Raw genomic sequence first — 26991 nt, forward strand, 5'->3', positions numbered from 1 at the left:
TGCAAAGTCCTTAGAAAATGAGAAAAAGAGCCCCAAGAAGAATACACATAATATTGTTCCAGTTACTATAGATGCATAACAAGTTATTCCAAAGCTCAGTCGCATAAAATAACCATACTTGGGGACTTCCCCGGCGGTCCAGTGGTTAAGACTCCGCATCTCCACTGCAGAGGGAGCCAACTGGATCCCCAGTCGGGGAACTAAGATACCACAGGGCGCGCTGAGCGGCCAAAAGTTAAAAAAAAAAAAAAAGATTAAAAAAATATATAACCATACTCACGGATCCTGTGAGCCCAGAATACGGACAGGGGACAGGGGGAAGTCTTGTCTCTGTTCCATTCATTTTCAACTGGCTTGAAGGTTGCGGTTGGAATCCTCTGAAGGTTCTGTCACTCACAGGTCTGCGGTTGACGGTAGAAGACTTCAGCAGCTCAGGGTTCCTTAGGCATCCCTCCCTCCTTCTCTCCCCCTCCCGCCTTCTCTTTCTCTCTGTTTTAAAACAAGGTTTCTGTGCGTTTCAATGTCTGTGGGTTCTGAAGACAGGTTTTAGACCTGATGAGCTGCAGAAATATCCATTACCATAATTACCATAAAAAAGGGGCCCCAAGAAAAGGAAAGTGTCAGGAAAGCTTTATGTCCTGAGAGAAGCCATTGGAGCCAGCTCTGGACTCATTATCCCTGATGGCCCCAAGGTGCTCCTTATACCACGAGGGGTTGTGTGTCCGAATCTGCCTCCCGCGGAGCAGACCGCTCTTCTCCCCTTTCGTCCTTTCGGTGCACTAACAGCTCTCGCCCGGTCCCTAGAGGCTACTGCGCTTTTAGTCCACGGGACAGTAGTACGGCTCAAGGAATGAGAGTAGAGCTGGAAAGTCCCGAGTAGGATCACCCCGCCAGAAGCCCTGATCCTTCTTCAGTTTTGAGGGGGCAAAAAAAACGCCAGTGGCGTGAAAGCTCAGGGGAGCTCACAGCGCGCGGGGGTACTTCCTGAAAAGTTGATTGGCTGCCGCTCTAAAGGGCGGTAAGGGCCGTCCGCCTCACGGGAAGCCAGTGCGCCAAAGGACCCGGACCTGGGTCCGCTTAGGTGTAGAGCGCGCGGACGGGGACCGGAAGACGGGCTTCGCCCACTTCTTTCTTTCTTTGTTTTCTTTAAATGCGCTTCGTTCTTTTGGTCTTACCGTGCAGTATATAGAAAATACAGATAACCAAATACGAAAGGAGAAATCTCCCGCCACCACTCTGAGACAGTGCTTAAAGTCCAGTCGCTTCTCCCGGAAAGTTTCGGGGGCTGAGCGGCGTCACCATTGGCTGAATGCTCCGCCTTAACTCGAGTGCACCAGCTCTCCTCGCAAACTGGGTATTCTAGCTCCCCTAAGAATCCTGCGAATCCCGAGCAGCGCTCCTGGGTAAGTTTGTCCCCTCTCCGTTGCCAAATATCGGAACCTCAGCTTCTTATCCCTTTTAAATCTAGTCTGCTGGCTCTTTGACGAGGTGGGGTGCAGCCAACACAGCCCCGTCCACCCCGCTCCCGGGGAGACCCTCGGCTGTTATCTTCGATCTGGAAGTCTTGGCTCTGTGATGCCTGTCTCAGTAGCAGCATCTACCAAAAAACTACACAGACTGTTAAGGACTTGCGATCAGGACACTTGGGAACTTGAGGTCAGGGCAGTACGTCATCCCATGCGTGAGCTGGGAAGCGTCTTAAAGAGCCTGGGGAGAGGAAGTTGCGGTTTGGCATGGACTAGGAAGGGAGGAAAGGCAGGGTGCTGGAGGGACAGGTCAGGCAAGTGCAGCTCCTTGGGGGTGCCCTGCACGCCTGGGGTCCTTAAATAAGGGAAGTTAGGGAACAGGTTCTGCTGGTAAAAATGTGGCTGACCAGACACTGATGAACTGTCTTCTAAATCCAGAAGGAGAAACCAGGCACTGTTAGTGTCCTGCCGAAGTTTATAACCTAAAGGGGGCGGGGGTGGGGGGGAGATAAGAACCACGCCTTTCTAAACTAAATACACAGTGTTAAAGGAGGAGGGCAAAGAATGAACTATGGTTTTTATTCCTCAGAAGGTAGTTCCTGTCACTCCTGTCCTACCTTTCTGTGCAGTTCCCACGAACCTGCAGTCTGGCATAACTAAGGAGATGTGAATGCCTTCCCCTTTCCCATTAAAAAGAGCTAACAGCACAGACTAAATCCCCAATCCAGGTCAGAAAGAATTTTCCCCACAGTCAAAAGTATAAAAGATTTCGGTTTGGGCTTCCCTGGTGGCGCAGTGGTTGAGAGTCCACCTGCCGATGCAGGGAACACGGGTTCGTGCCCTGGTCCGGGAAGATCCCACATGCCGCGGAGCGGCTAGGTTCGTGAGCCATGGCCGCTGAGCCTGCGCCTGTGCTCCGCAACGGTAGAGGCCACAACAATGAGAGACCCGCATACTGCAACAAAAAGAAAAAAAAGAAAAAAGATCTCAAATCAACAGCCTAATTTTATACCTTAAACTAGAAAAAGAAGAACAAACAAAACTCAGTGTTAGCAAAAGGAAGGAGATAATAAAGATTAGAGCAGAAGAAATGAAATACAGAATAGAAAAACAATAGAAAAAAACAATGAAACTGAGGTTTTTTCTTTAAAGCTTTTAAAATTTTTTATTTTATTTTATTTATTTGTGGCTGTGTTGGGTCTTTGTTGCTGTGCGTGGGCTTTCTTTAGTTGTGGCGAGCAGGGGCTACTCTTCGTTGCGGTGTGCAGGCATCTCATTGTGTGGAACACGGCCTCTAGTCATGCGGACTTCAGTAGTTGTGACTTGCGGGCTCAGTCGTTGTGGCTCGCGGGCTCTAGAGCGCAGGCTCAGTTGTTGTGGCACACGGGCTTAGTTGCTCCGTGGCATGTGGGATCTTCCCAGACCAGGGCTCAAACTTGTGTCCCCTGAATTGGCAGATGGATTCTTAACCAATGCGCCACCAGGGAAGCCCAAACTGAGTTTTTTTAATCAACAAAATTGACAAACCTTTATATTGATGAAGAAAAAAAACCCCTCAACTAAAATAAAAAATGAAAGAATGGACATTAATACCAATTTTACAGAAATAAAAGGGATTATAAGAGAATACTATGAACAATTGTACACTAGCAAATTGGATAACCTAGAGGAAATGGACAAATTCCTAGAAACATACCTACCAAGAGTGAATTAGGAAGAAATGGAAAATCTGAATCAACCTATAACTAGTAAGAGAATTGAATCAGTAATCAAAAACCCAGTAATCAAAAAAGAAAATCCCTGGACCAGATAGCTTCACTGGTGAATTCTACCTGGGCAAATAATTTTTTGTGGGGCTTCTGTCAATAAAAATAATTTAAGTTAACTAAAATCAGAACATTAGCACCATTCTGGCAATCCAGTCTCAATCCTGCGAAAGAAATAATTTCAGCCAGTGAGGTGATCCACTTACCAGGTGTCTTAGTTTGTTCATGCTGCTATAACAAAATATCATAGACTGGGTGGTTTATAAACAACAGAAGTTTATTTCTTACAGTTATGGAAGCTGGGAAGTCCAGATTAAGGTGCAGCAGATTTGGTGTCTGGTGAGGACCACTTCTTGTTTCATAGATGACTGTCTTTTCTCTGTCCTCACATGTCCTCTGACCCCTGTCCTGGGGTCAGGCAGCTCTCTGGGGAATCTTTTATAAGGATACTTATCCTATTTGTGAGGGTTCCACCGTTGTGACCTAATCACATCCCAAAGGCCCTATCTCCAAACACCATCACACTGGGGATTAGGTTTCAACATGTTAATTTTGGGGACACATAAACATTCAATTTATAGCACGAGGCTATTCTCCAGAACCAGGATTCAGCCATGAGGTCCCAGGACAACACGTTGGTATGAGTCCCGGGGCTCCTTGGGTAAAGGGCCATTGAGCACTGAAAAGAGAAGAAATGGGGACCTGGACCCATAGAGTGTTGTCCAGGCTTGGGCACCTTTCCAGGATGACACTGCTGGCCCTGGCTGGTGCGTGGGCTTTCTCTAGTGGGCCCAGGCACTGGAAGGGCTCAGAAAATTTCATGGAAGACATTCCAGAGCAGGAAGAGTGCTCTGCACCCACCGAGGTTCAGAGTCCATGGCAGGAACGAGGCCCCAGGCCTTTCCTCCTGGTGTCCTAAATGATTAGGAGCCCCCACCAGATTTCACGTAGTTTGAAAACAACCACTCTAAACACTTCAGTACTCTGTTTCTAAAGATTTCTCTAGATCTATGGTAAGATTAGGGCCCAGCATGAATAAAAAGTTCTGTGGGAGCTCTGAGAAGAGGATAGACATGGGACTTCTAGGAAGGATGAGAGTTTTCAGGAGACAAAAGTGGGAGAGGGCAAAGGCACAGAGGCCCCAAGTTTCACGGGGGGTGGTGACTACTCTGGGGCATTTGGAGTGGTGACATTTACTGAACACTTAGTCTAGGCCCTGTAATTTGCTAAGTGTTCTGTGGAATATATTGTTGCTTTTTTTCCTCTATATGGAATGGTCCATGATCAACAAAGGAATTCTCTTGGTTTAACCCCAACTGTCCAAATCATCTGGAGCCCCAAATTTACTGTTGTTGTCTTAGTCAGCTCTGGCTGCTATTGTAAAAATATCATAGACTGGCTGGCTTATAACAGAAACTTATTTCTCACAGTTCTGGAGGCTGGGCAGTCCAAGATCAAGGTGCCAGTGTGGTCAGGTTCTAAGGAGGGTCCTCTCCTGGTTGTAGACTTTTCATTGTATCTTCACATGGTAGAGAGCAGAGAAGGGAGGCAACCTCTCTTGAGGTTCTTACAAGGGCATTAATCCTACTCATGAGTGCTCGGCGCTTATGACCTCATCTGACCCTAATTACCCCCCAAAGGCCCCACTTCCTCATACCATCAGGTGGTAGGGGAGGGTTTCAACATATGAATTTTGAAGGGACACAAACATTCAGTCCATACAGCTGTTTACATATGATCAGAAGTTTATAGAGACTGAGGTGTATCCACAGCCTACAGCTGAGTCTCTGCAGGATACTGATCCAGCAGTGGACAAGAGTATTCTGACCTTTGTATCCTTTCCAAGTGTAGTGATCACTACCTGTGATGAACTCTTCTCTCAGCTGTCTCTAGGCCATCTATAACAAAGCTGTAATCCCAGCAGACCTTAAAGGGACAGGGTTAATGAATTTGGGATACTTATACCTAAAGCAGATGTTTTTGTATATAAGAATTTTACCTCATTGAAAATATGTGGATATCTGATAGAAAAAGGGTATAGTGACTTGGCCCAACTTGCTTAAGATCAATGGCCAAAATTTATGAATCTAACTCATCCTTGCAAGAAGGAAAAATTATTAAAATGGCATATTGCTAGATGTCTTTAGACTCCCAAGGGATTCCCCAATAAAAGAAAATAATTAAGATAAAGTTGAAATTATTTAAAAAATAAAAGTATATGTAATATATAAAACTAAAATTTGGTTCACTGAGATCAGAAACATAGATAGGCTCCCCTCAGGGGCTTATTTAAGAAAAGAAGAGAGAAGCAAGTTATATAATATTAGGGATTAGAAAAGAGATATAAACACAGATAAAAATTAGATTAAAACAATTAGAAGAGGATCATATAAAACTATGGCAAAAATTTGGAAAATTTTACAGGAGTAGAAATTACTATCGTCTTATCATCATTATCATTATCATCAGTTCAGAATATGTCCCCAAAACCTATTTTATATCTGTATCCTTATCATGGCATCCAGTGGAATATAGGATAAAACAAAATAAAGAATTTTGTTGGGTTTGCCTCACAATACACAATTTGCTATCTCTTTTGCTCAGGTCCTATTTTAAATGGCTCTGTCTGTTTTACAGAAAAGAATTTCTGCTTGGAAGTTGAATGGCTTCGAGGGAAATGACCGTCCGTGTTGTTTTGGACACTGACTATGCTGAGCTGGTTCTAGATGTGGGAAAAGTCACTTTCGGGGAGAAGAATAGAAAAAAAATGAAAGATTGTCAATTGAGAAAAAAGCAGAATGAAAACGTCTCACAATCTGTGGTTGCTTTGCTGAATTCTGGAGGGGGCGTGTGCAGGGCTGAAATTGAGAATGAAAACTATAGTTATGAAAAAGATGGAATAGGATTAGATTTGGAAAATTCTTTTTCCAATATTGTTTCGTTTGTTTCTAAATACTTAGACTTTATGCAGCAAGGTAAATATTTTCTGATTTTTGTCAAATCGTGGAGCTCAGAAACCTCTGGGTTGAGGATTGCCACCTTGAGCTCCAATTTGTACAAAAGAGATATAACCTCTGTAAAAGTCATGAATGCTACCGCTGCACTGGAATTCCTCAAAGACAGGCTAGAAGCTGGAGAGGGATTTTCTTTAATACCTAAATCATCTCCAAAGAGGTACCGTTTTGATGTACAAGAAGAAAGTAGCATGAAGGCCTTGGCTGCTGACTTTTTTAATAGGATGCAACTCAGGTACAGAGAAAAACTCACCTTTACTGAATCCACACATGTTGAAATGAAAGACTACTCAACAGAAAAGTTGTTACAACGCATTAAAGATATTCTCCCTCAATATGTTTCTGCATTTTCAAATACTCATGGGGGATATTTGTTTATTGGTTTAAGTGAAAAAAATCAAGAAGTAACTGGCTTTAAAGCAGAGAAGAGTGACCTTGACAAGATAGAAAAAGAAATAGAACAATGCATTAGCAAGTTTCCTGTCTATCACTTCTGTATAGAGAAGAAGAAGATAAATTATTCATGCAAATTCCTTGAAGTATATGATGAAGGAAGTCTTTGTGGATATGTCTGTGCGCTCAAAATAGAGCTATTCTGTTGTGCAGTATTTGCCAAAAAGCCAAATTCCTGGCATGTGAAAGATAATCAAGTGATGCAGCTGACCGTGGAGGAATGGTGCCAATTAATGCTGGATCCTGAACCAAGTGAGGAAGGGGGATTAGAAATAAGGGTATATTTGGCTGGGATGGCAAAGCTTTTTTTTTCTCTTGGATTTGGAGCAACATCAATAGTCCTCAAATTTCAACACCTAATTTACTAATCTCTGGTGGTTACAATCGTAGTTCACTATCTCTACCCACTTAGAAAGCACATTACCTCCTCTCTGTAGCACTGCCTGGTATAAAGATCCAATTAACCCTGCTTTTCTTCCTTGTCACTTCTACTCACTTTCAAGGAGAGCCTGTGAATTCCTTCTCCCTTTCCCTTCTGAGCTCGGTTTCAGTAACTGACCACTTCTCTCTCTCAGGAACACTTGCCTCTTTTATTTACTTGCTCCTTCATCTTTCTTTACACCTTTGCATTTATTTCCCTTAGAACCTCTTCCCTCTTCCTCTCCTGTCTCTTCCGTTTGTGAATCAACGTGTAACCCTAAATTGGACTGATAAGAAAAGGATAGTGTTGGTATTTCATCTGATTTTTGGAAAAGAAAAGCCTCCAATGAAATTAGACCAGCACTAGCAACTTAAAAATCTCTGAAAGTGCAAGCTTCTTCCTTAGAATCTGCACAAAATTCAGCTCTCCACTAGCCATCATGTCTTCTAATTTTAATTGCTTTAAAAATGAACCCAATTATATGGTAACGTATTCAATTACTATTAATGCAGTTTCCTATTAGTATTCAATATAGTGTGTTTCAACAGCCTCAAGGAATAAATTTATAACTTATGTTTGACTTGGGAATCTAAGCACAATATCTAACAATATTTCTATTGGAAAAATGGGGTCATTTCTAAGCAAACTTTTGATATACTAAGCATTTTGTTGATATACTAAGCATTTAGTTGTGACAAATTGAGAAAGTGATTTTTGTTTTTTAAGATTTTTCCAGGTCATTTGAAGAGATGAACCTTCAACAAAGTATGTTATCACCTATACCCCTTGATGGGTCTCTGTATAAATATAAGAATTTGGAAAGTCAGGAGCAGAGATATCACCTTACAGGTAATTTAATTCTGGTTTCTTTGGACTTGGTGTGAGTATTTTCAAATCTTCTCTTCACATCAGCTCTATCTTGAAACTTATCATCAAAGTATATTCTGGCATTCAGGGGAATGCTTTGGTGTTTTTATCATTGAATATGTCAAAATCTAATTTTTCAGATTTTGATTAGACTTTTCTTGGTGTAATAGGAACTCCTTTAATTGGAAGCAAGAGAACCCCAACTCAATTTAGTTTAAACAAAAAAGGAAGTACATCATGTTGCTGGGAAATCTAGATTGAGACCCAGCTTCATACATTCAGTTACTGAAGAAAGGCCACCATTACTCAGAATCTCTGATTTATCTGTTTTCGTTACTACTGTTTATGGACAACATGTCGTTTTCTGCCATATAAACAGCGTTACCTTGAATATTCTTGTTCAGTCTTCTGGTGCATATTTTCAAGAGTTTCTTCTGGGTCCACACCTAGGAGTAGAATTGCTAGGTCAGGAAGTATGTGAATATTCAAGCAATAAGATAATGCCAGATTGTTTTCCGAAGTAAATGAGTCACTTTACTTCCAACAACAATATGTTACAAATGCCACATCTTCTCCAGTTGTCAAACTTCTCTTCATCTTTCTTCTCACCCTCCTTCTTCCCACTCAAATAGGTGTAAGATAGTATCTCTCTGCGTCTACATTTCCCTGGTTATTAATTTGGTTGAGCATATCTTCATATACTTACTGGCCATATGTATTTTATCACCTATGAAAGGCCTATTCTGTCTTTTGCCCATTTTTCTATTAGGCTTTTGTCTTTTTCTTGCTGATGTGTAGGAGAATCTAGAATCCAAATGCTCTTTTGGTCATAAGTATTACAGATTACAGAGATCTTCTCCAAGTTTGTGGCTTTTGTTTTCTCTTTTCTTAAGGCATATTATGATAATTAGTAGTTTGATATTTTAATTTTCTGATTTAATGCTCTTTGTGCCTTGTGTAAGAGATCATTCTCTACCTTAAGGTTAGAAAGATATTTCCCTTCATTTTCTTCTAAAAGTTTTAGGGTTTTGCACTTTACATTTAACATTTAAATCCTTGATCCATCTCAGTGGTGATGTAAGAGTACTATTTCATTTTGTTCCATGTGGATGGCCACATTACCCAGCTCCAATTACTGAATAGTTCCCACTTTCACCCACTGATCTGCCATGCCACCTCCAGCATATTACTAAGTATAAGTATAGCCATATTTCTAGAATCCCTATTATGTTCTCTTGGTCAATTTGTCTGTCCCTACATCCACTATACTGTCCTAATATTATAATATCCTATTAAGTACTTGGCAGGGTAAGCCACCTTGCTTTTATTCTTTTTCTTTGACAGTGTCTTGGTGATTTTAAATCATTTAATATATTATACAAATTTTAGAATCTGCTTAAGTGCCACAAAAAACCCTTTAAGGATTTTGATTGCAGTTACATTGACTAGGTAGATTTGTGACATATTTACATCAATTGTTTTGTACAGTTGAACATAGGAAATCTCTCCATTTGTTTATATCTTCTTTAATGTCTTTAAAGTTTTATAAGTTTCTGTGTACAAGTTTTGTACTTTTTTGTTATATTTATTACTAGATTTTTAAAAAAATTTTATTTTATTTATTTTATTTTTGGCTGTGTTGGGTCTTCGTTGCTGCATGCAGGCTTTCTCTAGTTGCAGCAAGTGGGGGCTACTCTTTGTCACAGTACGTGGGCTTCTCATTATGGTGGCTTCTCTTGTTGCACAGCATGGGTTCTAGGCACGCGGGCTTCAGTAGTTGTGGCATGCAGGCTCAGTAGCTGTGGCTTGCAGGCTCTAGAGCGCAGGCTCAGTAGTTGTGGCACACGGGTTTAGTTGTTACGTGGCATGTGGGATCTTCCTGGACCAGGGCTCAAACCCGTGTCCCCTGCACTGGCAGGCAGATTCTTAATCACTGTGCCACCAGGGAAGCCCTATTACTAGGCTTTTAAAAAGTTTTTGTTGTTGTAATTGTAATTGATGTCTTTCTTTCTTTTTTTTTCTTTTCTTTTTTGGCTGCACTGTGCAGCTTGCGGGATCTTTGTTCCCTGACCTGGGATTTAACCTGCGCCCTCGGCAGTGAATGTGTGGAGTCCTACCCACTGGACCGCCAGAGAATTCCTGATGTTTTTCTTTAAAAGTTACATTTTCTTATTGTTTGTTGCTGGTGTGTAGAAATGCAATCAATTTTATATATTGAGTTCATGCTACCTTGTTAAAATTTATTTTGAATAATTTGTCCATAGATTCTTTTTATGTTCTTTATAATTATACTGATTATGTTTTCCTAACCCTTTTTTTTTTTTTTGCGGCACGCGGGCCTCTCACTGTTGTGGCCTCTCCCGTTGCAGAGCACAGGCTCCGGACGCGCAGGCTCAGCGGCCATGGCTCACGGGCCCAGCTGCTCCGCGGCATGTGGGATCTTCCCGGACCGGGGCACGAACCGGTCCTCGGAAGAATGCTGCAAACTCAAAAATCTCTCCAGTTGCAATTGTATTTCAAGAGTAGACTGCTCGGGCTCCCCTGGTGGTCCAGTAGTTGAGAGTCCACCTGACGATGCAGGGGACACGGGTTCGTGTCCTGGTCCGCAAAGATTCCACGTGCCGCGGAGCGGCTGGGCCCATAAGCCATGGCTGCTGAACCTGCGCATCCGGAGCCTGTGCTCCGCAGCGGGAGAGGCCGCAGCAGTGAGAGGCCTGCATACCGCAAAAAAAGAAAAAGAAAAAAAAAGAAAGAGGAGACTGCTCTTCTGTTTATATCTCCTGCTTTGGTTACTTTTCAGTGCCTTCAAATACTTAATTTTTAATATTTTGTCCAGATTTTACACTTTGCATCAGTGAGAGGGTTAGTCTGACTAAGCTACTCTACCATTGCTTAGAGACAAAAACCTCTCATCTGTTTTTTTTTTTTTTTGCCTTTTTTTGGATTATTTTATTTTATTTTCCTGTTCTTCTCTCAGCCTTTAATACATATTATTCTATTATTCCTTTACATGGTTTGCCTAGAAATTACAGTGTACATCTTTATTTTGCTAGTTTTACTTCTTCCCAAGTTTTTAGCTTTATATGAATCCTTTTATTGTTTTAAAACTGTCAATAGGGGCTTCCCTGGTGGCGCAGTGGTTGGGAGTCTGCCTGCCGATACAGAGGACACGGGTTTGTGCCCTGGTCCGGGAGGATCCCATATGCCGCGGAGTGGCTGGGCCCGTGAGCCGTGGCCGCTGGGCCTTCGCGTCCGGAGCCTGTGCTCTGCGGCAGGAGGGGCCACGTCAGTGAGAGGCCCGTGTACCGCAAAAAAATAAAAAAAGGCAGAATACAAAAAAAAAAAAACTGTCAATAATACTTCTTATTTGCCCAACATTTACTCTTTCCAGGAAAATGTATTAATTCCTGAAGTTTAATGCTTTCATTTGGGATAATTCTCCTTTAAGAAGAAGAACTCTGTTTGATGTTATTTGTGGTGTAGATCTTCTGACAATAAGCTATCTCTTCCTCTCTCTTTCCCCCCACCCATTTGAAAATGTTTTATTTTTGCCTTTTGTTGGATATTTGTGGTACATGTTGAATTCTAGGTTTGCAAACCTTTTCTTTCAGGACTTTAAGATGTCATTCCAATGTCTTCTGGCTTATAGACTTTCTGTAGAAGAATGAATCATAAGTCTTATTGTTGCTTCCTTATAGATTATGTGTCTTTTTTCCTCTGACTGCTTTAAAGATTTTTCTGCTGTAGGATGTCTTTCCATTTATCTGTGCCTTCTTTAATTTCCTTCATCAGTGTTTTAGAGTTTTCAGTGTACAAGTCTTTCACTTCTTCAGTTGTTTATTCATAAGTATCTTATTCTTTTTGTTACTATTGTAGATTGGATTGTTGTCTTAATTTCCTTTATGGATAGTTTATTGTTAGTGTATAGAAATGCTACAGATTTTTGTACATTGACTTTGTATCCTGCAATTTTACTGAACTTTCTTATTAGTTTTAACAGTTTTTGTTGTTGTTGAATCTTTAGGGTTTTCTACATCTATGATCATGTCATCTGCAAACAGAGATCATTTAACTTCTTACTTTCTGATTTGGTTGCTTTTATTTCTATTTCTTGTCTAATTACTTTGGCTAGGACTTCCAGTAGTGTTGAATAGAAGTGGTGAGATGGGCTTCTCTGGTGGCGCAGTGGTTGAGAGTTCGCCTGCCGATGCAGGGGACACAGGTTCGTGCCCCGGTCCGCGAAGATCCCACATGCCATGGAGCGGCTGGGCCGGTGAGCCATGGCCGCTGAGCCTGCGCGTCTGGAGCCTGTGCTCCACAGTGGGAGAGGCCACAACAGTGAGAGGCCCATGTACCGCAAAAAAAAAAAAAAAAGAAGTAGTGAGAGTGGGCATTCTTGCCTTGTACTGGATCTTAGAGGAAAAGCTTTCAGTTTTTCTGCATTGGTTATGATGTTGGCTGTGGCTTTTCATATCCGGCCTTTGTTGTGTTGAGATAAATTCCTTCTATACCTATTTTGTTGAGAGTTTTTATAGAATGGATGTTGAATTTTGTTAAATTATTTTTCTGCCTCTGTTTGAAATGATTATGTGGTTTTTATCTTTCACTCTGTTGATGTGGTATATCACATTGATTTGTAAATGCTGAACCATCCTTCCATCCCTGGGATAATCCTACTTGGTCATGGTGTATAGTCTTTTTAGTCTGCTTTCAAATTTGATTTACTAGTATTTTATTGAAGACTTTTTTTTTTTTTTTTTTTTTTTTTGCGGTACGCAGGCCTCTCACTGCTGTGGCCTCCCCTGCCACAGAGCACAGGCTCCGGACGCGCAGGCCCAGCGGCCATGGCCCACGGGCCCAGCCGCTCCACGGCACGCGGGATCCTCCCGGACCGGGGCACGAACCCGCATCCCCTGCATTGGCAGGCAGACTCCCAACCACTGCGCCACCAAGGAAGCCCTATTGCAGACTTTTGCATCTATGTTAATTCGGGTTATTGGCCTGTAGTTTTCTTTTCTTCTCTTGTGGTATCTTTGTTTGGCTTTAGTATCAGGGTGATGCTGGCCTCATAAAATGAGTTTGGAGGTGTTCCCTCTTTTATTTTTTAGAAGAGATTAAGAAGGATTGGAATTAATTCTTTGAATGTTTGGTAGAATTCACCTATGAAGCTATCTGGACTTGGGCTTTTCTTCATAGGGAGGCTTCAATCCTTCATTCTCTTTAATTGTTATTGGTCTGTTTAGATTTTCTATTTCTTTTTGATTCAGTCTTGGTAAGTTGTATGTTTCTTGAAATTTATCTGTTTCTTCTAGATTATCCAGTTTGTTGGCATATAATTATTCATAAGAGTCCCTTTTGGTCCTTTTTATATGTTAAGCACCCATTGTAATGTTTTCTTTATCATTTCTGGTTTTATTTATTTGAGATTTCTCTCTCTTTTTTGCTTAGTTTGTCTGGCTAAAGTTTGTCATTTTCGTTTATCTTTTTTTAAGAAACCAACTCTTAATTTTGTTGATTTTTTCTGTTATTTTTCTATTCTCTACCTGATTTAATTATGCTCTAATCTTTATGATTTCCTTCCTTCTGATAATATGGAGCTTACTTTGTTGTTGTTTTTCAGTTCTTTGAGGTGTAAGGTTATGTTGTTTGTTATATTTTTATTTTATAATGTAGGCCTTTATCACTATAAACTTACCTATTAATACTGCTTTTGTTACAACCCATAATTTTTGGTATATTGTATTTTCATTTGTCCTGAGATATTTTTGAAATTCCCTTTGGATTTCTGCCTTGACCTAATGGCTATTCAACAGTGTGCTGTTTAGTTTCCAAGTATTTGTGAAATTCTCATTTTATTGTTGTTATTGATCTCTAGTTTCCTTTTATTTTGGTCAGAACAATACTTGGTATGGTTTCAATCTTCCTAAATTTGTTATGACTTGTTTGTGACCTAACGTGATCTGTCTCAGAGAATGTCCCATGTGCACTTGAGAAGAATGTGTGTTCTGCTGGAGGGTGGAAAGTTCTGTATATGTCTAAGTTCATTTGATCTTTAGTTCAAGTCTGTTATTTTCTTATTTGGATGTTCTAACCATTATTGAGAGTGAAAATAGTGAAGTCTTATACTAATATTTTATTGCTGCCAACTTCTCCATTCAGATTTTTCAGTATTTGCTTTATATATTTATGTGCTGTGATGTTGGGTGCATATATATTTACAGTTGTTACATCTCACTGTTGAATTGACCCTTTTATCATTGTGTTTTGACTTCTTTGTCTCCAAAGACTACTTTTTTTAAAAAAATTATTTTATTTTATTTATTTATTTTTTTGGCCTCACTGCACGGCATGTGGGATCTTAGTTCCCTGATCAGGGATCCAACCCACGTCCCCTGCATTGGAAACTCAGAGTCTTAACCACTGGACCGCCAGGGAGGTCCCACTAAAGACTATTTTAGACTTTAATGCTACTTTTTCTGATATAAGTATTGCCATTCCTGCTTTCTTTTAGTTACCATTTCTCTGGAGTATCGTTTTCCATCTCTTCATTTTCAACATATATGCATCCTTGAATCTAAAGTGAGTTCTTTTAGACAGCATATAATTGGATCTTGGTTTTTAATGCATACAACCACTCTAAATTTTTTGATTGGAAACATTAAACCATTTTCATTTAAAGTAATTATTAGTAGGGAAGGATTTATTATTGTCATTTTCTTAACTGTTTTCTGTTTGTTCTTTTGTCCCTTTTTTCTCTCTTGCTGTCATCTTTGTGCTTCATTAGGGTTTTGTGGGGAGGGTTGTTTGTTTTATTTTTTGTATTGTTAGGCTTGACTCCTTCCTCTTTTTGTGGTGTAACTTCTATAGGTATTTTCTTTGCAATTACCATAGGGCTCACACAAAATATCTTATAGCTGTAAGAGTCTACTTTAAGCTGATAACAACTTAATTTCACTTGCATATAAAAACTATACTTTTACCTCTTCTCCCTCCACATTATATGCTATTAATGTCACAGTTTATATCTCTTTATATTGTGTATCTAATAACATAAGTTAATTATAGTTATTTTTAATACTTTAGTCATTTAAAATTTTTAACATCTTTATTGGAGTATAATTGCTTTACAATGTTGTGTTACTTTCTGCTGTATAACAAAGTGAATCAGCTATATGTATACGTATATCCTCATATCCCCTCCCTCTTGCGTCTCCCTGCTACCCTCCCTATCCCACCCCTCTAGGTGGTCACAAAGCACCGAGCTGATCTCCTTGTGCTATGAGGCTGCTTCCCACTAGCTATCTATTTTACATTTGGTATTGTATATATGTCAATGCCACTCTCTCACTTCATCCCAGCTTACCCTTCCCCCTCCCTGTGTCCTCAAGTCCATTCTCTGTGTCTGCGTCTTTATTCCTGTCCTGCCCCTAGGTTCTTCAGAACCATTTTTGTTTTTTAGATTCCATATATATGTGTTAGCATATGGTATTTGTTATTCTTTTTCTGACTTACTTCACTCTGTGTGACAGACTCTAGGTCCATCCACCTCACTGCAAATAACTCAATTTCGTTTCTTTTTATGGCGAGGAATATTCCATTGTATACGTGTGCCACATCTTCTTTATCCATTCATCTGTCAATGGACACTTAGGTTGCTTTCATGTCCTTTCTATTGTAGATAGAGCTGCAATGAATATTGTGGTACATGACTCTTTTTGAATTACGGTTTTCTCAGGGTATATGGCCAGTAGTGGGATTGCTAGGTCATATGGTAGTTCTGTTTTTACTTTTCTAACGAACCTCCATACTGTTCTCCATAGTGGCTGTATCAATTTACATTCTCACCAACAGTGCAAGAGGGTTCCCTTTTCTCCACACCCTCTCCAGCATTTATCATTTATAGATTTTTTGATGATGGCCATTCTGACCGGTGTGAGATGATACCTCACTGTAGTTTTGACTTGCATTTCTCTAATGATTAGTGATGTTGAGCATCTTTTCATGTGTTTGTTGGCAATCTGCATATCTCTGGAGAAATGTCTATTTAGGTCTTCTGCCTATTTTTGGATTGGGTTGTTTGTTTTTTTGATATTGAGCTGCCTGTATATTTTGGAGATTAATCCTTTGTCAGTTGCTTTGTTTGCAAATATTTTCCCCCATTCTGAGGGTTGTCTTTTCATCTTGTTTATGATTTCCTTTGCAGTGCAAAAGCTTTTAAGTTTCATTAGGTCCCATTTGTTTATTTTTGTTTTTATTTCCATTTCTCTAGGAGGTAAGTCAAAAAGGATATTGCTGTGATTTATGTCATAGAGTGTTCCGCCTACGTTTCCTCTAAGAGTTTTATAGTGTCTGGCCTTACATCTAGGTCTTTAATCCATTTTGAGTTGATATTTTTTCATGGTGTTAGGGAGTGTTATAATTTTATTCTTTTACATGTAGCTTTCCAGTTTTCCAAGCACCACTTATTGAAGAGGCTGTCTTTTCTCCCTTGTATATTCTTGACTCCTTTATCAAAGATAAGGTGACCATATGTGTGTGGGTTTATCTCTGGGCTTTCTATCCTATTCCATTGATCTATATTTCTGTTTTTGTACCAGTACCATACTGTCTTGATTACTGTAGTTTTGTAGTATAGTCTGAAGTCAGGGAGCCTGATTCCTCCAGCTCCATTTTTCTTTCTCAAGATGGCTCTGACTATTCGGGGTCTTTTGTGTTTCCATACAAATTGTGAATTTTTTTGTTCTAGTTTTGTGAAAAATGCCATTGGTAGTTTGATAGGGATTGCATTGAATCTGTAGATTGCTTTGGGTAGTATAGTCATTTTCACAATATTGATTCTTCCAATCCAAGAACATGGTATATCTCTCCATCTGTTTGTATCATCTTTAATTTCTTTCATCAGTGTATTATAGTTTTCTGCATACAGGTCTTTTGTCTCCTTAGGTAGGTTTATTCCTAGGCATTTGATTCTTTTTGTTGCAATGGTAAATGGGAGTGTTTCCTTAATTTCTCTTTCAGATTTTTCATCATTAGTGTATAGGAATGCAAGAGATTTCTGTGCATTAATTTTGTCTCCTGCTACTTTACCAAATTCATTGATTAGCTCTAGTAGTTTTCTGGTAGCATCTTTAGGATTCTCTATGTATAGTATCATGTCATCTGCAAACAGTGACAGTTTTACTTCTTCTTTTTTGATTTGGATTCCTTTTATTTCTTTTTATTCTCTCATTGCTGTGGCTAAAACTTCCAAAACTAGTCAGCAACCTTGTCTTGTGCCTGATCTTAGTGGAAACGGTTTCAGTTTTTCACCATTGAGAACAATGTTGACTGTGGGTTTGTCATATATGACCTTTATTATGTTGAAGTAGGTTCCCTCTATGCCTACTTTCTGGAGGGTTTTTATCATAAATGGGTGTTGAATTTTGTCAAAAGCTTTTTCTGCATCTATTGAGATTATCGTATGGTTTTTCTCCTTCAATTTGTTAATATGTTGTATCACATTGATTGATTTGCATATATTGAAGAATCCTTGCATTCCTGGGATAAACCCCACTTGATCATGCTGTATGATCCTTTCAATGTCCTGTTGTATTCTGTTTGCTAGTATGTTGTTGAGGATTTTTGTATCTATATTCATCAGTGATATTGGCCTGTAGTTTTCTTTTTCTTTTTTTTTTTTTTTTGTGGTATGCAGGCCCCTCACTGTTGTGGCCTCTCCAGTTGCGGAACACAGGCTCCAGACGCACAGGCTCCAGACGCACAGGCTCAGCGGCCATGGCTCACGGGCCCAGCTGCTCCATGGCACATGGGATCTTCCCGGACCGGGGCACGAACCCGTGTCCCCTACATCGGCAGGCGGACTCTCAACCACTGCTCCACCAGGGAAGCCCTGTAGTTTTCTTTTTTTGTGACATCTTTGTCTGGTTTTGGTATCCTGGTGATGGCAGCCTCATAGAATGAGTTTGGGTGTGTTCCTCACTCTGCTATATTTTGGAAGAGTTTGAGAAGGATAGGTGTTAGCTCTTCTCTAAATGTTTGATAGAATTCGCCTGTGAAGCCATCTGGTCCTGGGCTTTTGTTTGTTGGAAGATTTTTAATCACAGTTTCAATTTCAGTGCTTGTGCTTGGTCTGTTTATATTTTCTATTTCTTCCTGGTTCAGTCTTGAAAGGTTGTGCTTTTCTAAGAATCGGTCCATTTCTTCCAGGTTGTCCATTTCATGGGCATATAGTTGCTTGTAGTAATCTCTCATGATCCTTTGTATTCTGCACTGTCAGTCGTTACTTCTCCTTTTTCATTTCTAATTCTGTTGATCTGAGTCTTCTCCCTTTTTTTCTTGATGAGTCTGGCTACTGGTTTATCAATGTTGTTTATCTTCTCAAAGAACCAGCTTTTAGTTTTATTGATCTTTGTTATCGTTTCCTTCATCTCTTTTTCATTTATTTCTGATTTGATCTTTATGATTTCTGTCCTTCTGCTAACTTTGGGATTTTTTTTGTTCTTCTTTCTCTAATTACTTTAGGTGTAAGGTTAAGTTGTTTATTTGAGATTTTTCTTGTTTCTTGAGGTAGGATTGTATTGCTATTAAACTTCCCTCTTAGAACTGCTTTTGCTGCATCCCATAGGTTTTGGGTCATCATGTTTCATTGTCATTTGTTTCTAGGTATTTTTGATTTCCTCTTTGATTTCTTCATTGATCTCTTGGTTATTTAGTAGTGTATTGTTTAGCCTCCATGTGTTTGTATTTTTTACAGTTTTTTTCCCTGTAATTGATATCTAGTCTCATAGCATTGTGGCTGGAAAAGGTACTTGATACGATTTCAATTTTCTTAAATTTACCAAGGCTTGATTTGTGACCCAAGATATGATCTATCCTGGAGAATGTTCCATGAGCACTTGAGAAGAAAGTGTATTTTGTTGTTTTTGGATGGAATGTTCTATAAATATCAATTAAGTTCATATTGTTTAATGTGTCATTTAAAACTTCTGTTTCCTTATTTATTTTCATTTTGGATTATCTGTCCATTGGTGAAAGTGGGGTGTTAAAGTCCCCTACTATGATTGTGTTACTGTCAATTTCCCCTTTTATGGCTGTTAGCACTTGCCTTATGTATTGAGGTGCTTCTATGTTGGGTGCATAAATATTTACAATTGTTATATCTTCTTCTTGGATTGATCCCTTGATCGTTATGTGGTATCCTTCTTTGTCTCTTGTAATAGTCTTTATTTTAAAGTCTATTTTGTCTGATATGAGAATTGCTACTCCAGCTTTCTTTTGATTTCCATTTGCATGGAATATCTTTTTCCATCCCCTCACTTTCCGTCTGTATGTGTCCCTAGGTCTGAAGTGGGTCTCTTGTAGACAGCATATATATGGGTCCTGTTTTTGTATCCATTCAGTCAGTCTGTGTCTTTTGGTTGGATCATTTAATCCATTTACATTTAAGGTAATTATCGATATGTATGTTCCTATCACCATTTTCTTAACTGTTTTGGGTTTGTTTTTGTAGGTCTTTTCCTTTTCTTGTGTTTCCCGCTTAGAGAAGTTCCTTTAGCATTTGTTGTAAAGCTGGTTTGGTGGTGCTGAATTCTCTTAGTTTTTGCTTGTCTGTAAAGGTTTTAATTTCTCCATCAAATCTGAATGAGATCCTTGCTGGGTAGAGTAATCTTGGTTGTAGGGCTTCCCTGGTGGTGCAGTGGTTAAGAATCCGCCTGCCAATGCAGGGGACACGGGTTTGAGCCCTGGTGCAGGAAGATCCCACATGCCACAGAGCAACGAAGCCCATGCACCACAACTACTGAGCCTGCGCTCTAGAGCCCGTGAGCCACAACTGTTGAGCCCAAGTGCTGCAACTACTGAAGCCTCACACCTAGAGCCTGTGCTCCATGAGAGAAGCCACTGCAATGAGAAGCCTGAGTACCACAATGAAGACTAGCCCCCACTAGCCGCAATTAGAGAAAGCCCGCACTCAGCAACGAAGCCCCAATGCAGCCAAAAATAAATAAATAAATAAATAAGTAAGTAAATATTTTTTAACAATCTTGGTTGTAGGTTTTTCCCTTTCATCACTTGAAATATGTCCTGTCACTCCCTTCTGGCTTGCACAGTTTCTGCTGAAAGATCTGCTGTTAACCTTATGGGGATTCCCTTGTATGTTGTTTGTTGCTTTTCCCTTGCTGCCTTTAATACTCTTTCTTTGTATTTAATTTTTGATAGTTTGATTAATATGTGTCTTGGAGTGTTTCTCCTTGGATTTATCCTGTATGGGACTCTCTGGGCTTCCTGAATGTGACTGACTATTTCCTTTCCCATATTAAGGAAGTTTTCAACTATAATCTGTTCAAATATTTTCTCAGTCCCTTTCTTTTTCTCTTCTTCTTCTGGGACACCTATAAGTCAAATGTTGGTGCATTTAATGTTGTCCCAGAGGTCTCTGAGGCTGTCTTCATTTCTTTTCATTCTTTCTTCTTTATTCTCTACAGTAGTTATTTCCACTATTTTATTTTCCAGGTCACTTATCCATTCTTCTGCCTCAGTTATTCTGCTATTGATTCCTTCTAGAGAATTTTTAATTTCATTTATTGTGTTGTTCATCATTGTTTGTTTGCTCTTTAGTTCTTTTAGGTCCTTGTTAAACGTTTCTTGTATTTTCTCCATTCTATTTCCAAGATTTTGGATCATCTTTACTATCATTCCTCTGAATTCTTTTTCAGGTAGACTGCCTATTTCCTCTTCATTTGTTTGGTCTGGTGGGTTTTTACTTTCCTCCTTCATCTGCTGTGTATTTCTTTGTCTTCTTATTTTGCTTAACTACTGTGTTTGAGGTCTCCTTTTTGCAGGCTGCAGGTTCATAGTTCCCATTGTTTTTGGTGTCTGCCCCCAGTGGGTAAGGTTAGTTCAGTGGGTTGTGTTGGCTTCCTGGTGGAGGGGACTGGGGCCTGTATTCTGGTGGATGAGACTGAATCTTGTCTTTCTGGTGGGCAGGACCACGTCTGGTGGTGTGTTTTGGGGTGTCCATGAACTTATTATGATTTTAGGCAGCCTCTCTGCTAATGGGTGGGGTTGTGTTTCTGTCTTGATAGTTGTTTGGCATGGGGTGTCCAGCACTGGAGCTTGCTGGTCGTTAAGTGGAGCTGGGTCTTAGCATTGAGATGGAGATCTCTGGGAGAGCTCTCACTGATTGATATTACGTGGAGCCGGGAGGTCTTTGGTGGTCCAATGTCCTGAACTCGGCTCTCCCACCTCAGAGGCTCAGGCCTGACACCTGGCCGGAGCACCAAGACCCTGCCAGCCACATGGCTCCAAAGGGACATATGACGGGTCCAAGATTCCTGAACCAAGGCATCTCAGGGTCTAGGAGAGAGAGGCAGAGAGATGAGGAACAATCCTGGCTCTGTGTGGAAGGGACTCCATCCCAGAAGCCCCAGAGGAAGGAACTGCCTCTAGTTAGCTTGTCACTGTATACACAATGCCTGGCACACTGTGCTTGGTAAGAATTCAGTGAATGAATGAACGAATCTCATTTAACATTTATACTAAATTAAAAGTCATTTATCCACTACTGTTATAATAATATGGTTTTCTGTTTTTGTCTCTATATTTACCTTTACCAATGACTTTTATGCTTTCATGTTGCTGTTTAACATCTTTTATTTTCAACTTGAAGAACTCTTTTTAGCATTTCTTATAAAGTAGGTCTAATAGTGACGAATTCTCTTAGCTTTTGTTTGTTTTAGAAAGTCTTTATCTCCCCCTCACTTCTGAAGGACAGGTTTGCGGTGTATATATTCTTGGTTGGAAGTTTTCTTCTGTCAGAACTTTGAATATATCATCCCACTCTCTTCTGGCATTCAATGTTTCTTAAGAAAAAGCCACTGATAGTCTTATTGGGGGTTCTCTTTTATGTTACAAGTTGCTTTTCTCTTGCTGCTTTCAAAGTTATCCTTTTTATCTTTAACTTTTGACAATTTGATTATAATGTGTCTAAATGTAAGTATCTTCTGATTCAGCTTACTTGGTATGTTTTGGACTTCCTAGATCTGGATGTTCATTTTGAGGTTTGAAGAGGTTTCGGCCATTACTTCTTGGCATAAGCTTTCTGCACCTTTTTCTTTTTTCCTTCTGGAACTTCCATAATGCATACATTGGTTTACTTTATGGTGTGCCATCAGTTTTCACTCTTTTTCATTCTTTTTTCTTTTTTCTCTTTTTACTGGATGATTTCCAGTGACCTGTCTTCCAGTTTATTGGTCTTTTCTTCTGCTTGATCTAGTCTGTTGTTGAACCCTTCTATTGAATTTTTCAGTTAACTTGTTGTATTCTTCAGTTCTATGATTTCTTTTTGGTACTTTTTAGTATTTTCTATCTCTGTTGAAAACCTCCCTTTGTTCACACATTGCTTTCGTGACCTAAGAAAACATCATTAAGGCCATTATTTTGAATTCTCTTTTGGGTAAATCATGTAGCTCCACTTCATTAAGAAAAGATTTCTAGAGATTAATCTTGTCCTTTAATTTTGAACATATTCCCCTGTTTCTTCTTTTTTCTTGACTCTGTGTTGGTTTCTGCACATTATATAAAACAGCCACTTCTTCCAGTTTTCACAGACTGACCTCATGTAGGAGATGAGCTCACTAATCAGTTCAGCCAGAGATTCTGGGTACCTCTCAAAGCTTTGTGCTCATTTTAGATGCTGTCTTTGTTCTTAGTGTTCCCCAGAAGACTATCGTAAGCCAAGTCCCATCAGTGCCCTGATTCAGGCAAGATAGAAGCCAGTGCCTCAAGTTGCAGCCAGAAAAGTTGAAGCACTAGATGTGTGTCCCAATTCCTCCTCTCTTAGGGAGAAGTTGAGAGATGGAGTTTATCACCCACTTGCTCTTGACAAATACCTGCTTACTAGTTCAGACTGTGTGCTCCTTCAAACTGTTGCTTTGCTCTCTGTTGCCCTCCAGAACCTAGTGAATGCCAGGCCCTGTCAGCTCTCAGAGAAGGATGGGTTAGAAGTCAGTCCCTCTGGTAGCAACTGGAATGTTTTGGGAGCTAGATGTGCATTCCAACTCCTTTTAGGGAGAATCGGAGACTTGGCTTTATAACTGGAGTGGGTCAGGGGAAGAGTAACAGGAGGTATCCACATGCCCATTCAAACTCCCAAGGGACTAATGATTGCTTTCTCCATCAGCTCCCTGGACAGACTCTCAGACAGCAGGTACGAAAGTTAGGGCACTAGATGTGCCCTAACTCTTCTCTTCTTCCAGAGAGAAGCTGGGAACTGACTTTATTGTCTGCTTGCTCTCTACTGAGCCAAAAGGAAGAACCACTGGAAGTGCTCTGGGCCCAGGAGACTAGTGAATGCTGGGCTTCATCAGCTCTCAGAGATAGGCAAGTTAGAAGCCAGTCTCTTGGGTAGCAGCCATAATTGATGGGGTACTAGATGTGTGGTCCAAACCTTTTGCTCCTTAGGGCAAAGCTAGGATTTGAGGGTACCCTCCTGACTGTATGGTGCTGTGCTAGGGGTGAAGTTTATGGCAAGGCTGTGTCTCAACTTTTCCTACCCATTTCAATGTGGTTATTTTCTCAGTCACCCAATGTGCAGGAGTCTCTCAACTAGTTTCTAGATTTTTCTCAGAGGGAATTGATCCACATGTAGCTGTTTGTTTGTTGCATCCACAGGTGGAGGGAGAGTCTGGAGCCTCCTGTTCTGTCCTCTTGGTCTTTAAGTCCCTTTTTGATAAATTCTAATACCTGAATCACTTGTCAGTCTTTTTCTCGTATCTATTTTTTCTCTTGGTTTTTTTTTTGGTAGTTTGTCCTGATTTTTATCATATCTCTGAATTTTCTTATTATACCATGGATGGCAAATTATAGAGGCTTTGGAAGGTGTTACATTCCTCCAAAGAGGATTATACTTTGTTTTGTCAGGTAGATAGAGTACCAGTGATAACCCTGATTTTTTTTTTGAAGATTGGTTTTATGCTTTTCTAGGGATAATATCTTTAAATTTTGCCTTTACTATTAGGTCATGGCTCTTCTTGAATCTCAGCTTAAAGTCTGGGGTGTTTACCCCAGGCCCTCCACTTTGAAGGGACTTGAATTCCAGTCTAAGTCCGCCATCACCATGAGGTTGATGAAATTCAGGTTCAGCTCTTTAGCCTCCCAGTTGATACTTTCTTCTGGGTTTCCAGCATCTCACCCTGTATTTGCCAGTGAATTGAAAAAAAATTGTATGTAGATTTTGGCTGCTTCTCTGCAGTTTCATCCTCTCTGAGATTTTCCCACTCAAATTCCAGATCCTCTGGTAGCCGTGAATTCCAACCTCTTTTAATTCAGCCTAGTAAAACTGATGTTTTTGCTTGGGCTCTATTCACCCATGACATGATATGGAAAATATCCTTAGACAAAAAGCTGGGATGATTGTGGCAGTACTTCCTGTGCTTCCTCTCCATCAAAGATTGTAACCCTTTAAGTCCTGCTTGTAATGGTTGCTCTCCAATTCTTTAAATTTCTGTTTTATATATTTTATACAACTTTTATAGTTGTTTTTGGTGGGAGGGTTGGTCTGGTACAAGCTACTTTGCCATGGTTGGAATTGGAAGCTTCCAGTGTTTAAAATTTTATTATAATTATTTTCATATCTAGTGCCATCAGAAAAGGTGACATATGTTCCAGAAATCCTCTATGAGAAACTGTTCTCACAACACAAAGGACTTGCACAGTTAATACATAATGAAATAGGCTCCGTTCGTCAAGGTACATTGATCTTTTCTAAGAGCTGGTCTTTGGATCTGGGCTTGCAAGAGAACCAGAAAGTCATCTGTGATGCACTTCTAATTGCCCAGGACCGTCCACCAGTCTTATACACCTTCCTCAGGGAACTGAATAAGGAATTAAAAGGTTATTCTATACAAACTGCCTTAACTTTAAAGAAGAAACTGGTAAAAATTGGTGGTTACAGTGGGAAAGTGTGTGTCATGACAAAGATCTATTGGAGTGAAGAATCTTCTACATTGACTGAAGGCAATATAAGCCTTCTTCATGACTCAAGCTTATCTGCAATTTACCCTAAGTCCTACACTCTTATAACCACTCAAACAATGAGTGACTTGAAGAAGGCCCTTTTTATAGTCTTGAAGAGGCTCAGAACTTTGAATGACCAATTTGACTCTGAGATTTCTCAACACCTCTCAGATAATCAGTATGGATTACTTTCAGAGGAATGAAAAAAGGATGTTTAAATATTGTCTAAGGCTCACCTGAACCATGGAAAGTAGACCAAGGTACAAAGATGTTTTTCATTATATAGTCAATGGTGTTCTCAAATTCTGGAAAATATGCCTCTGAAAAGCTTTGCAAGGAAGACAACATGATGGGACCTTGGAAAATCAAATTTAGTCTTCATTTATTTCTTCCTAAATGGTCTTCATAGGTGTTGCTTAAGAGTTATTAAGAAAATAAATTTGTTAATTATGCTGTGCACAGTTTGTTATTTACTCCATGCATAGTTTATGGATAAATTGCCTTCCACTTTTAAGTTGGGAAAAATGGCAATACTTTTATTTTTAATAACAACAACAACGGAAATTCCCAGGATATACCCAGAAAACCTTTATAACTTAGAAAAGATTATGATTGATGACATTCAGAGTATTTATAATGGAAATGAAGAAGAGGCAAAATTTATTACCCATCCTGCAAAATTCTCTGCATTTTCTTGGATGACTTTTACACTATTCACTTGGAGGAGTTAGGGCTTGTTGAATTGCTCAGCTGGTACCCTTAAGAACTCAGCAGAATCGTCATTTTAACATTCGGAATTGAAGGTGATACAGAGTTTTCCAGACAGGCAAAAGATAAAGGAGTTCATCACCACTAGACTGGTGGTACAAGAAATGTGAAAGGGTCTTGTTTAAGCTGAAATGAAAGGGTGCTAATTAGTACAGATGGTCTCTGTCTTAAGATGGTTCGACTTAGGGTTTTTTGACTTTATGATGGTGCAAAAGTGATTCGCATTCAGTAGAAACCATACTTCAAATTTTGAATTTTGATCTTTTCCTAAGCTAGTCACATGCGATATGATATTCTCTTATGATGCTGGGCAGTGGCAGTGAGCCACAACTCCCCATCAGCCATGCGATCATGAGGGTTAAACAACCGATACTCTATAGTATATTGTGTTGCTTCCTGCTTCTGATGAGAAGAACAGGAAGGCAATTACTCTTGAGTTGAAACTCAAGATAATTGCCCTGCATGAAAGTAGAAAGCCAGTAATGGCCATCACATGTGAGTTAGGACTTTTGCAATCGATGATCTCGACCATCTTAAAGGATAAGCGAATCAGTGATGCAATGAAATTGCCAGCATCAGTTACATCCACTGTCTTCATGAAGAAATTAGCTGGGCTAATTGATGATATGAAAAAATTTATCGACACTAGAGTGGAATACCAGATACAGAAGTGCATACCACTTAGCCTACTGAGGATCTAGGCTAAGGCAATAAGTTTTTTCCATACACTGAAAGAGCATGCTGGGACTTCCCTGGTGGCGCAGTGGTTAAGACTCCGTGCTTCCAATGCAGGGCCCCCCCATTTGATCCCTGGTCAGGGAACTAGATCCCACATGCATGTTGCAACTAAGAGTTCGCATGCCACAACTAAGGAGCCAGTGAGCTGCAACTAAGGAGCCTGAACCACAACTAAGGAGCTTGCCTGCCACTACTAAGACCCAGCACAACCAAATAAAAATAAACAAATAAATATTTTTTAAAACTTGTAAAAACTACAAAAGAGCATGCTGATGATCTTACATATACGCAAATGTTTATAGCGAGGTGTGGGTGATTCCAACGTTTCAAAAGGCATCGTAATTTTCATAACATGAACGTCAGTGGTGAGGCATCAGGTTGCTGATACTAAAGGTACCACAGCGTTTAAGGAAGAACTGCATAGGATAATTGTGGATGAGAAATATTTGCCAGAACACGTATGTAAGGTCAATGAAAGTAGTTTG

At 39.9% G+C, this 26991-nt stretch overlaps 1 protein-coding gene across 1 annotated transcript; it reads left to right on the forward strand.

Moving 5' to 3' along the window:
* Nucleotides 1-625: 625 nt before the first annotated feature.
* Nucleotides 626-26563, forward strand: SLFN12 (schlafen family member 12). The gene is made up of 5 exons (XM_027099736.1): nucleotides 626-1403; nucleotides 5870-7025; nucleotides 7112-7145; nucleotides 7847-7969; nucleotides 24623-26563. The coding sequence occupies exons 2-5, from the start codon at nucleotides 5895-5897 to the stop codon at nucleotides 25201-25203; spliced, it is 1869 nt and encodes a 622-aa protein (XP_026955537.1). The 5' UTR covers nucleotides 626-1403; nucleotides 5870-5894; the 3' UTR covers nucleotides 25204-26563.
* Nucleotides 26564-26991: the final 428 nt, after the last annotated feature.

Source organism: Aethalodelphis obliquidens, unplaced genomic scaffold (genome assembly GCF_003676395.1).
Source record: "Aethalodelphis obliquidens isolate GAN/ISIS:26980383/991018 unplaced genomic scaffold, ASM367639v1 scaffold139, whole genome shotgun sequence".
Taxonomy (NCBI): domain Eukaryota; kingdom Metazoa; phylum Chordata; class Mammalia; order Artiodactyla; family Delphinidae; genus Aethalodelphis; species Aethalodelphis obliquidens.